Raw genomic sequence first — 12,723 nt, 5'->3', positions numbered from 1 at the left:
TCGCTTTATGTATCCCCAAATTGTAAGTCGCTTTGGATAAAAGCATCTGCAAAATGACTAAATGTAAATGTAATCGTGCCCGAGCGCGTTTGACCCCCAAAGCAAGGTTCGTTTGACTAGTGTGTTCGCTCCGTGCGTTCATTTAGCCGTCCCTGGCTCGGTTGGAACTTGGAAGAGGTGGGCCAGAGCGCGGTTCAGTTGGGCTCGGTACGCATGTAGTGTGAGCGGAGCGCAGATCTTCCGATACGTGTGCAACAAGATTGCGTGAACATTTCTGAGCGGCAAAAGCGATAGATCTGTAAAGCAATATATTGTAAGAGGGCCGTGTGTTACCGCGTCCCAAACGACTCAAAATAATAAACCACAAAGTTAACAAAACGATGCACTCCACTGTGCTGAGCGAGAGCGCTTTTGTGAATGTTGATGCTTAACCCAAGTAATTTTATCAGGAGCGTCCATGGCCCTGTCCCAAATGGAACACTTCATGTGCAGTCTTACGGACTTACAATGGCCACCGCGTGCACGTGTCCGTTAAGTCCAGGAGACCGTAGGGTGTCCCAGTTGTCATTTTAGCGTTCAGAAGGGTGCTCGCGAGCGCCCCCTTTGCGGCCGTTATGCGCCCTCGATCCGCACTTCTGCCGAGCCCGCACCGGGGCGAGCTCCGCAGCAGACTTTTACCCGACAGTCAAAGCGGCATTACGTCAGGAAAGTGCGGACTCCCCGAAGACCGCGAGGGTTTAGGGTGCCATTTGGGACAGGGCCCATGTGAGCGCTCCTGCAGTCTTAGCCCCTCCCCAAATGCTCTCATTGGTTGAGACGCGTGATGACACCCATCCCACCCCTCCTGTGACCCATGGTTTGTCTGTATGTGTATTCAGAGCCAGTGAGCAACGGACTTTCATAATAAAAAAAAAAACTGCATTAATGCGTGATAAAATAATTGTCAGCGTTAAGCAATTAATGCGTTAACGCGATAACTTGACCAGCCCTATTATATATGGATGGGTCAAGATTTTCGAATATTCGATTAGTTGATTTAATTATAGAATATCGAATGGGTTGTGCGATTATTGTCTTAAAAAATGTCCCCATGTTTTCCGTGCTGATGCGGTGGTGATGCGTTCATGTGGCGCTGCCAATAACACACCTAAAAGCTGTCAAAGACAACAGAAGAACACATTGTCTCACGTGCACACTGTAGACTTGCGTGGCATAAAAAAAGACTTGCGTAGCATATAATGGTTACAGTAACTTGGGATGATGTCAAATAAGAGTTTTGTGCGGACCACAACCACAACCCCTCTCTCCGTTTACGGGTGTTTGTGTGTACATGCAGGGGAGGGGTGCGATTTTCAAATAATAATCGAATAATACCCAGCGATTTTCTAATATTATTTTTTGCTTGGAATGCCCATCCCTAATATGTATGTATGTATGCGTGTGTAGCAAAGTTCGTAGTCACGGGAAGAAGGAGGCGGGAACCGGCGGACATTTAAACAAAACTTTAATAGTAAAATAAACACAAAATAGCGCGACAGCCCCTCGCGGACGACTCGAATTAGTAATTACTCCACCGGCCTCGCTCCGTTCCCACGGCTCTCGGCCCCGCCCCTCTCGTCACATACCCCCATCGCCCCTCGCAGGCCGGGGGGTACTCACGAGACTGCGCTCTACTAGCACAGCAGTGAGCCCTCCGTCCCACTTCGTCTTCCATCGTTCCAGCACCACCGCCTTGGGCAGCCACTGGCGGTACTCCCCCTTCCCCCGCCCCCCCCCGATGTCATCGTCCATCACAATGTTTCACTGTAGACATCCTCCCATGCCAATGTGGTAGACATCGCCCAACCCTAGTAAGCGCTGACTTGTACAGCGAAACTGAAGTGAAGCACAAAAGAAAATATGTTGTACACATTTGTGTCTGTCATTTTGTTTTTGTGAATGGAGCTTTGTGCGATAACAGGTATGTTTTCCCGAACATTGTAGTATTGGTTTTATATTATAATGTCACGTAGTTAAACTGTTTAATTAATTTAAATGGTTAATTTATTTATTTTTTAATTCCTAGAAATTAAGCCTTGTGCAACATAAAGGGCATATATTTATGTCTATCTGAGTTAGTTTGGGCTCAAAACATAAAAGCTGCAAAGAGTTTAATTGGCAAAAAACCCGAATGTCTACTGAATGTCAAACGTCAAACTAACTTTACCGCCGTGAGATTCAGCTTTTCACATCAGAGCTGTGAGTGCAAATTTCAACTTACAAATACGAATATTAATGACAAGTTCTCACATTCAAATCAACAAGCTCTCGAGTTTTGCTACTATTTTACTATCATAAATTCGGTTCATAAGACCTAAAAATATCGTCAGGAGCCAAGGGTATTCATTTTGTGTTGCCTGATATGCTTTTTTGACTCTCGAAGTGACGGTAGCCATTGACTTGCATTTTATGACTCACCAAGGTGCACGGTTTCAGCTAAAAATCTTCTTTACTTTTTAACTGAAGCCAACAACAAAAAAAAAAGTCACCTAGATCTTGGGGAAAAAACTATTCCTTTATCATGTTTTCTGTGCGTGTACATTGGATGCAAATACACGTGTAGTTAAAGGGAGCGCAAATCTAATCTAGAAAATGAAGTTTGTGAGAATATTAAACTCGTACCTGCATTATTGAAGAGCAGCAGATGATCGATGTCCGGATCGATGTCTCTGATCTCGGTAATTACTCTCTCTACACCCGCTTGACACCCTAAATCAGCCGCAACACAGCGGACCGTCAGCCCGGACTCACCGCGGGACAGATCAGCCTTCAGCTCCTGCAGTTTGTCATCCGATCGGGCCGCGAGGATCAGAGCCGAGCCCGCTGCCAGACGAGGCGCGATGGACAGAGCCAGGGCCCGGCCGAAGCCCTTCGACGCTCCGGTGATGACGACCAGCGCTTTACCGAGACCCGAAACAGCGCTCATCTCTCCTGGACACGCGCTGCTCTGATTCCCTGATGTAAGCGAGGCGATCGATTCGTCACGCCCCCGGAAGACAGGCGACAACAAGACACGCCCACTTCAGATGAAAACACACCAACTTTATACGTTTTCATTCTACAGTTTTATTTGTTTGTTTGTTTGTTTGTTTGTTTGTTTGTATGAAAGAGACAGTTCTGAGTGCATGAATGTGCAAAGTGGGCTGTCTCAAACTAGAAATATATATGTTTTGCATTATTATTATTATTTTTTTTTTTACCTGAAAGAATGTATTTGTTGTATGCACTGTATTTTGTTTAAATGTACACACCATCAAACCAACCTTCATTTAATCCCACCGGTCACAATAGTGACCGTAAAAAAGGTTTTCATTTATAAAGCTCTAAAAACCTTACTGACTGATGTTTTAGTGCATTTCCTGCAATTATGGAAAAAATAAAGGGTCTCAATTAAATATGTGTCGTGTCACATGGTTAGTGCAAACTGTCACATGACCAGAGCAGTACAGGGCTGCGTTCAGCCCCGACAAAACGTTTTTTAAACGGAAACGGTGGTGCGTTGAACACTCTGTTCTGATGACGGAAGAGTTGCAACTATAGGGCCTTTCGCACTGCCGGACAGCCATGATTTAAAAAGCCGTGTAAACATACTGTAAACATTGTGTCAACTTATTTCGCAAGTATGGAGAACAGCGCTAGATGGACGGACGCTGAAGTTGTAGCACTTGTAGCAAATGTAGCACTGCCAGCTGTCGTTGGAGATTCTTAGTCGTCCTTTCCGTTCTTTCAATCGCTTTACGTATACGTCGACTTTCCATGTTCATTATTGTGAAACCCGCGAGACACAACAAAATTTCACAGCTCCGATTACAGCGTCCTCCATCCTCCTGTTGTTAAATAAACATGTGCAAACAATATACTTGCTATTGCGAATTTATTTGGATGTTAATTACATTGTGCGAGCTGTCTCTTTAATACCGTGTGGTTTATATACATGTTGCTGCTGATTGGGCTGACATTTTTGACACATCCACCAAACAAGAGAAAACGTATCTCAAACCCCGTTGCACACCGTTTCCAGGAAACATGTTGTTCAACCCGGAACTGTAGCAAAACGTTGTGCACCGTTTTGAGCTTGAACGTGCCCCAGTTTTAAAATAAAATCAATGCTTCCCTCTAGCGGACACTCATCTTATTACAAAATAAAAGCTCACACCACAAATGTACAGAGTATTTAATTGATTTATTTAAATAATTAATAATTCAGTATCAAATGCATCGTCATCTTTATTTATATAACGCTTTGTACAATACTAATTGTGTTAAAAGCAGCTTTACAGTGTCAAACAGGAAAATAGTTTGTCAATAATGCAAGAAGACAATAACAAAGAGTCATTTTTCCAGATAAAGTCAGTTCATTGATGATTCAAACACACGAGCTTTTATTATGAAATCGGTTCGCGCTCTCTGCCATTTTGCACGGATCCGGTGTGAAGCATGGCGGTGGAGATGAGGCTCCCAGCGGTTCACAAACACATTTCACTGGCAGCATCACAGTCTAACCGGGACGACAAACATCTGGTGGTTCCTGGGGATGTCATCACATCTGACACGGGCTTCATGAGGTAAAAGCATGTTTTTATATGAGCGAAATCAGTCTGCTGATGAATGACAATCAGGATTTACAAGAGTTACCATCTGACTCACGTGCACACATCAGCTTATTTTAAAAGGCCTGAGTTAAGACATTAATAGTTAATGTCAGTTTTTCTTACTGTAAAATAATTGACTATTCGTGTAGAGTGAAATAATTTGTATTAGAAACATCAGTCACGTGTCGAGGATCTTATTGGAGAATTCTGTTCACTAATGAGTGTAAGTAGTGTTCTTGTTGTGTATGAGTGAGTGTATGAGTGTGTGTGTGTGTGTGTGAGAGAGTGTGTGTGTTTGTGTCTGTGTTTGTGTATGAGTGCGTGTGTGTGTGTGTGCGCGCGTGTGTGTGTGCGCGCGTGTGTGTGTTTGTGCGCGTGTGTGTGTGTGTGCGTGTGTGTGTGAAACTCCTGCTCATCCTCAGGGGTCATGGCACATACATGGATGAAGACAGACTCACGGCTTCAGTGGCTGGAGAGGTGGAGCGAGTCAACAAACTCATCTGTGTGAGACCACTGAAGACCAGGTGCACACTTAAACCCTGCATTTAACGTTACACTGCACTACATTACGTGCTCACACTCACCGTGTCTCGCTCTCACTCCCGCAGGTATAACGGTGAGGTTGGCGATGTGGTCATCGGCAGAATCACAGAGGTTTGTTTTGTTCAGTGTTTTGTGAGAGATCTGTGATCGTCGTCTCTGGAGTCGAGGCTCTCTGATGATGTGTGTCTCTAATGGTCCAGGTGCAGCAGAAGCGATGGAAAGTCGAGACTAATTCACGTCTGGATTCAGTGCTGCTGCTGTCGTCAGTCAATCTGCCCGGAGGAGAGCTGGTGAGGATATTACACAGCCAGAACATCCCCGGCTGACTGAACGTTGCTCTGCACGGCTGCTTACCATGATCATTTATGAAATATCGACTAGAAATGACTTGTTGTGTGAAGAATTAGAGTGTGGAGTGAAATGAGAGGCAGTTTGGTGTCATCAAACACATATTTAATCGCACAGTGATACCTTTGACCAGGCACAATTATTCTAGTATTTTACTTGTTTCTTTCTTATACTAGTTGCTACAACAGGTGTCTGAGATGAAATGCCCATATAACCAACATCTAACTGTTCGTAGTAGTCAAAGGGAATGAGATGTTGTTGTTTGTGTCTCAGAGAAGGCGATCAGCGCAGGATGAGCTGGCCATGAGAGACTATCTTCAGGAAGGAGATCTCATCAGTGTATCCTCACACCAGTCATGAAATCATCGTTTACTTGCTTATTTCATGTTCCTGCTCTGATACTGAGTGATTCATTAGTAATCAGTTACTGTTATTGTTAACTAAAAAAACTCAAATATTACAAATCATTTCAGTAATTGAAATAAATCTGACATTCGATGTAAAGATGACAAATTTAAACTTAAAAAAACGTAAACAAAAATGAGAAACATTGCCTTGGCAACTAAAATAAGATTAAGTTAAACTACTAAACAAAAACAAAAGTGTTGCGTTTATAATTTTGTTCAGTGTACTTAAGTTAAACTAAAATGAGACTGAAATAAAATAAAGCTAAATAGAAATTTTGAAAACAAAAACTAATAAAAAGGACAAGCATATAACAAAATTACTAAAACAGAAATAAAAATAAACCTGAATAGAAATACTAAAAAAAACAAAAACTAAAAAAGGACAAAATCACACTACAAAAATACTGAAACTTATGCCGAGTTCAGACTACACGGTATTTTTGTCGGTCACGATAGTCACTGTGTCAGATTACACGATTTTGACTCCTAAAATCTTGTCGTGGCATGGACAAGAAACATGTCAGACTACACGTTGCTTCCCGACCATCGCGTGCTGTCTTTAACGACGCGTGTGATGTAATCGAGAAGGCGGAACTAGCGACTGACTTCCGAAAACAAGAGTGTAAACATTGCTGAAGTGCTTCCGCTATAGTTTGCCAGCATTTTTCTTTCTTTGTTCTGTCGTGGTAGTCCCTCGATGACACATCATACAGGCAGGAGTACTGTTGCCACAGCTCCACGAACCTTTCCTCCATCTCATAATTCCACCTAGCAGCACCATCATCTCTCTTTCGTTTTGCCATGTTTGAAACCCGTGTATGAAAGAGCTTCTGTGCTGCTATTGGTCAACGCCACCAATGTGACAGAACTCGTCGTGGATGACGGAAAAAAATGAAACATGCTAGTCGTGATGTCGTGAAGCATCGCAGACGCGGAATCGGTTGTCATCCGCTATGACACACTACACGTGCTGAAACGATGGAATCTTGCATCCCGACTCCCATATTGTCGTTTACGAATCCCCACGACACCCTACGTCAAGCAAATCGTGGCAAAATCGGGCTAAAATCGTGTAGTCTGAACCGGGCATTAGATCTAAATAGAAATAATAACAAAAATAGCTAGAACTACAACTGAAATAAAAAAGAATAGAAATATTATCAAAAAAAAAATGACAAGCACATAAAACATGGACTAGAATTCAAATGAAAATATAAAAACAAAAGCTAATTTAAAATATTAATAAATAATGTTATAGTATATAAATAATCCTAAAATAACACTACTGTTTTCCAAAGCAATACGATTTATTTTCATAGTCTTGCATCAAAATGTGATTCTTGTTCCATCTCTCGATCTCCAAATCTAAAGATTTGTTTTCGTTATCATTCGATTCTCATCATGCATTGAATGTCTTGTCTGATTGTGGAAGTGCAGTAGGTTGTGACTCTTATTATCTTGACTTCAAAGAGTTGGAGTGTATCAGCATCTCGTTTAGATCAGATTTCTTCTTCTTATTGTTATTATTATAATTACTTGCAGCTGTGTTCCTTAACCCCTTTCAAAGGCAGAGGTTCAGTCAATCTTCTCAGATGGCGCTCTCTCTCTGCACACACGCAGTTTAAAGTACGGCAAGGTGAGAATGACGCACATCACTGTATTAAAACAGCACGTTATGAGATGAGCGTGAACGATGCTGTGTTTGTTCTGTCAGCTGGGTCAGGGTGTGCTGGTGTTCGTGTCACCGTCGATAGTGAAGAGACAGAAGACTCATTTCCACAACCTGCCATGCGGCGCCTCCATAATACTGGGCAACAACGGCTATGTGTGGCTGTATCCCACACCGGGACAGCAGGACGAGGAGGCCGGAGGATATTACACCAGCATGGAGGTCAGACTTCTGCTGCTGCTCACGAAATCGCACTAATAATAATACAGAGACGAGTCCCTAAACACACAATTTCTCTCTCTCAGCCCGTGTCTTTGTCCGATCGGGAGGTGATTTCCAGGCTCAGGAACTGTTTGTTGGCTCTTGCGGCTCATAAGGTTTTGCTGTACGACACAAGCGTGCTTTACTGCTACGAAGCGTCTCTTCCGCAGCAGGTATTATTGATTAGGGTCTCCCATCACAAAATGTCTTATTGAGCTCTACATGCATGTTCATGAAGCGTCAAGCATTGCATCTCTCGCTTTGTTTCCTTGTAGATTAAAGATATCCTGAAGCCAGAAATCATGGAGGAGATCATTCTGGAAACAAGGCAGCGCCTAGTTGAGCATGAAGGATAAACCACTGACTTCCATGTAAACCCTTATAGTTTCAAATGTTGGAATAAATGAATTTGTCAGAAAACAAGTGCCGTTTATTGCTTCTCGTGCGAACAATACAATCAGGAGAGAAATATGCACGGATCAAGTACCGTTTACAAGCCGAAACAGTTCTAAACAAATGAAAGAAGGGTGGATTTTAATGTGAGAGGCGATGGACTTTTTCCACTGGAGTGAGGGTTATTTTCAGCTATTTTCATTTTAGTGTGAACTATTCCTTTAACACAAATTTGATCTTATACCACTTCTTATCATTGTTAGAATCTGTAATTAAAGATTGTGTTTGTGCAGTTGAATTAGTGAGGAATTTGCACGTGTCCGATGGACTTCATATGTCCATGATATCAGTGTTCTCAATTTCAGACACTTTGCTTGTTAAGTTAACATAGTGTTAATAATTGAGAGAGTCGCTGAGGTTCGTTCTTGTGCTGCAGTATTACAAGAGGGCGCTAATAGTTCCCATACAAACACATTAAACACAGTAGCGGAATGATTTTGCAACATTTAATAACGTGTTTATGAAATAGATGGCCAATTATGTTATCATCAACTTAAAAAAAAACAAAAAAAAACTGTTATTCGACCTTTAGTTGGTAGCCAATGGTTTAAAACCGCAAAACCGAATTTGCTTAATTGAGGACAAAAGTCAAATACATAATTATAAGAAATCTGATATTGATGAGCTTTGATTTTATTATTGTTTTTAAAGATCTACAAATATAGCCTGGGGGAATTGGGATGAACAACCAAAAAAAAAAAATAATAAACACATTTGCAACTTTCTTATTTTTCCAGCTAAAAGTTGTTTTAGTTATTGTTGAAGGAACTGAAGCGATTTTTTTTTAATTGCAAAAATATACAATTAAGTTTGTATAATCCATATATCAAGAAAAGAGAAAGAAAAATATTACAAAATAAGTAAAATATAAATAAATAAAATGTGCCAGGGGCAAGTAGAAATATAAAAATAACAAATACGGTTACAATCGGGTATTAAAAATATCAAGGAACTGAAGCGATTTTTTTTAATTGAATGCTTGAAAAAACAGTAATAATAAAACAACAACAACAGTTGTCATCATTGTCAAATCATAACAATACAACAACAACAATCCAGGGTCATTCAGTCTTTCAGTCCAGAGGAAGTGCCAAAGCCATTGTTTTATTGATTTTAATTTAGGAACTGAAGCGATTTTTTTTAATTGAAGGGAGAAACAAATACCGAACAAAGTATAGTATAAAATAGTCTAAGTGGTAACAGGAGATCCGAAAATACTATCATAATATTTTTAACTAATGCCATTTTATTAAACAATTTCAAAGAAGACATAAAACAATCAAATTCAACAATAAACAACATAAACAATGGGGATGAATTTAAATATTTTTGCTTATGTATATAACATTTTGCCAGCAATATAAATAAATTAACAATGTATTCAAAACCTTTATTAGTTTTGTTTTCATAATACACAATAATATCCTTTCATGTAAAAACCTTTACTAAATAAAAAATAAAATTTGCCAATTCCTTCCAAACATTTTGGACAATTTTGCATTCAGAGAAAGAATGAGTCACCAGCTCTCTCTCACTTTTACAAAAGGAACATAAAGCATTAATATCGGAGTATCTTGAAATTAATTTTAAAAGGTACTTCTATAGTTTTATTATTAATACAATATAATAGAGTTCCAAAAAATGTTTTTATTTGTTTTTGAAAAATAGTACAAATATGTTTGTTATTGCATTTTTTTTTATCAGTCAGCTCAGCACCATTTAATGTTTTGGTTTTGCCATTATTATAGAGTTATAGACTTTTAACAAGCTGAACAAGGGTAAGAGGAATAGCTTTAATAACCAAATTAAATTCCTTAAATTGGACAGGACAACTGTGGGTCCGCATACACTGTTCATTAGTTAAAAGATTCCCATAATTATCAATCATATTCATAAGGTGGCTAAACCATTGTCTTGGGAACTGAAGCGATTTTTTAATGTTTTTTATTAAACTTCAATAAACACAGTTAAAGTACAGTTAGGACTACAATAATACACATGAAAACATAAAACACAAACAAAACATAAAAAAATATGCATACAAAATACACATACAGCCAGGGGGGTGGCCTAAACATTATGTAAATATATTAAAGGACTTACAAATGGAGACAGTCTTAATTGCTTTCTTATTATGTAAATAAAGCGATTGTTGGCGGAAGAGCGAGGTGTGTGACGTCACGAGCGCAGCTCGCGTGCGCGGATATGGCGGTCCCTGCGACGACGAACGACTCCAAGAAAAGTGCTGAAAGTTATGAAACATGACAAGAATCAACATTAGAAGATTGCGGAAGAGTCCAGCGGATGTTCGGTGAGGAAACGAGCCCGACAGGAGAGACGTAAAGACGGCGCGGAGAGAGTTTACGGTCGCCTGTGGAGCGCGCGCGAGAGAGAGAGAGAGACACGCGGAAGTGACGAGAGACTTTAACAACTACAACTCAAACAAACTCCAACTCAACACTACAAATCAAAATTGCCCGAACCGAGAGTTAAATCAGGATAAAACTGCGCGGATGTGCGTTTGAGTGTTTCTGTGAGAGTTCAGACAGTTATATGACTCGATTCCGCACCTATTATTACTTGTGTTTAATTACCTGAACTCCATCTGAGGGCGTTTAATTTCGAGTTATTTACGTCAGTGACGACGATTTACTGGTTTACAGATGAAGCAGATGTAAGAATAAGTACTGACTGATACTGAATGACACTAGACTCCTCTAACAATCACTACCCGAGATACACATCGGCTTTCGAAAGTGTTAGCATTTATTGGACTGTAAGACTTTTTCCAGTGATAACTGATTCCAGCTTGACTACAGTTGAATGCACATCAGGACGTGTGAACTAATTATTGACATGTCTGATGTGTCAGTAGCTTGTAACTGGAGACGTTCATATCGATGTGACGTCACTATGATTGACAGCTCAACACTGCTGTGCTCAGAGTTGATGTTTTTAGTGTGTTTGCGCTGGAGATTTCAGTGAGGGTGATCGGAGCATCCTCATGCATTGATTCTGACCCTAGAAACGGATGTATCGTCCTCATCGCTTTCTGTTGTGTGAGAATGACATTGCTCTTAATCCCACAGTGCATTGAAAACACACTGCTCTTTTGCATCTGCTTGTATGCAGTTTGAGCTTTTAATGCAGTGATCTGCTCTGAAATCAGTCATCCAGCAGTCGATGCATGACCCGCACAGAAGAGCAGATTGGACTGTGCCATCTTCAGTAACGTCCCGCTCGTCTCCAGCTGCTGGAGTGTGATCCTCATCCGCTGTGTGTCCGGCCGCCGCCTGGCCTTCTGCCCTTATGGGGCAGCAGCCAGGGAAGTTAGCTGGGGACCAGAGGAGGCCGAGTCTGCCGACGCTGCCCTTCATCAAGGGAGCAGGGAAGAGAGAGATCTCACGGCAGGGAGCACAGCACTTCAATGTGTTCACCGTCCACGGTGAGTCCAGCTTCATACACTTGAGATGTAATAACCTCTGCCATTCACCTATATACAGGCCGGTGTCTGCAGGCCGGTGTCATTCAGAAAGTTCATCCATCCACAGGCGTCTGTCCTTGAATGTGAGGAATGACAAGGGCAGCAATTGATAAACCAACATATTTTGCCTGTTTGAAATCAGCAGCGTCACATCTTCGCTTGTGTAACACTGTCTGTTTTGAGATTTTTTGGTGAATATTGGTAAAAAAATATTGCATTTCTGAATTTTTTTTTTGTTCTATTTAATGCATCCTTGCATAAATAAAAGTAGGGCTGCACAATATTGGAAAACAAAAAACCGACATTGCAATTTGTTTTTTTGCTATTTATATACTGTTCTAAAAAAAATTAAGACATTTTTACCAGATGACTTGAATATTAGGAAAAAAATGATAATTTTAGAGTTGGTGGAATGATTTTGGTAGGAAGTACATCTGCAAAGAAAATAAAAATTATTTTCTAAACCAGCTGAAAAGTAGCCTAATTTTTACTCCGATTTATGTATGTATGTATTTATTTATTTGAGTATTTGGGCTGAACGATTTGGGAGCAACTTAGAAGAATTAGGGTGTTCATAAATGAATTTACTTTCTACTAGGGCTGGGACAATAAATCGATGCGTCGCGTTTCGTGGATCGATTCTTTTCAAAATGCATCGCTCTCTCGAATAGATTCTGAGCTTAGTTTTTATCAGCAGATGGCGCTCTAGGTTAGTTACACTCAAATGCTCACGAAGAAGATCGCTTGTGCGTTCGGTTGAGTAATGTAAGTGGTTAAATGGACTTGCACATCGACTTTTATGCTGTTATGATGCGAGATTAATGTAAACACAGCCCACTGTGAACATCCTTGTAATTCGCTTCAACCTTTTCAAACTTTATGAATGATTATTTTAGGTTTAAATGGTGCGTGTGTAAGGAACTGGAA

General features: G+C 40.6%; 3 protein-coding genes across 3 annotated transcripts in view; 2 read left to right on the top strand and 1 right to left on the bottom strand.

The window, feature by feature from the left end:
- The window catches only part of spra (sepiapterin reductase a), a 31,880-nt gene extending 28,839 nt beyond the window's left edge, over positions 1–3,041 (bottom strand). The window contains exon 1 of the mRNA XM_016469082.1: positions 2,662–3,041. Within this exon, the coding sequence (XP_016324568.1) occupies positions 2,662–2,965 (304 nt within the window). The 5' untranslated portion in view covers positions 2,966–3,041. The remainder of the gene's footprint in view (positions 1–2,661) is intronic.
- Positions 3,042–4,437: 1,396 nt separating this feature from the next.
- Positions 4,438–8,279, top strand: exosc2 (exosome component 2). The gene is made up of 9 exons (XM_016469049.1): positions 4,438–4,604; positions 5,054–5,155; positions 5,240–5,285; positions 5,375–5,464; positions 5,796–5,861; positions 7,497–7,565; positions 7,644–7,820; positions 7,904–8,032; positions 8,135–8,279. Exons 1-9 carry the CDS (start codon positions 4,477–4,479, stop codon positions 8,213–8,215), a joined length of 888 nt encoding a protein of 295 aa, XP_016324535.1. The 5' UTR covers positions 4,438–4,476; the 3' UTR covers positions 8,216–8,279.
- Positions 8,280–10,471: 2,192 nt separating this feature from the next.
- Positions 10,472–12,723, top strand: part of abl1 (c-abl oncogene 1, non-receptor tyrosine kinase) — a 50,610-nt gene continuing 48,358 nt past the window's right edge. The window contains exon 1 of the mRNA XM_016469067.1: positions 10,472–11,757. Within this exon, the coding sequence (XP_016324553.1) occupies positions 11,622–11,757 (136 nt within the window). The 5' untranslated portion in view covers positions 10,472–11,621. The remainder of the gene's footprint in view (positions 11,758–12,723) is intronic.

This window comes from Sinocyclocheilus anshuiensis, unplaced genomic scaffold (genome assembly GCF_001515605.1).
Source record: "Sinocyclocheilus anshuiensis isolate Anshui unplaced genomic scaffold, SAMN03320099.WGS_v1.1 scaffold1045, whole genome shotgun sequence".
In the NCBI taxonomy this organism is placed as follows: Eukaryota; Metazoa; Chordata; class Actinopteri; order Cypriniformes; family Cyprinidae; genus Sinocyclocheilus; species Sinocyclocheilus anshuiensis.
The sequence above is the reverse complement of the archived record's forward strand: the minus strand, read 5'-3'. Positions and strand labels throughout refer to the sequence as shown.

Coding starts and splice junctions, on each gene's coding strand:
- exosc2 (XM_016469049.1), top strand. CDS start 4,477: ATGGCGGTGGAGATGAGGCTCCCAGCGGTTCACAAACACATTTCACTG. Junction 5,286..5,374: donor TCATCGGCAGAATCACAGAG/GTTTGTTTTGTT, acceptor CTAATGGTCCAG/GTGCAGCAGAAGCGATGGAA. Junction 5,465..5,795: donor ATCTGCCCGGAGGAGAGCTG/GTGAGGATATTA, acceptor TTTGTGTCTCAG/AGAAGGCGATCAGCGCAGGA.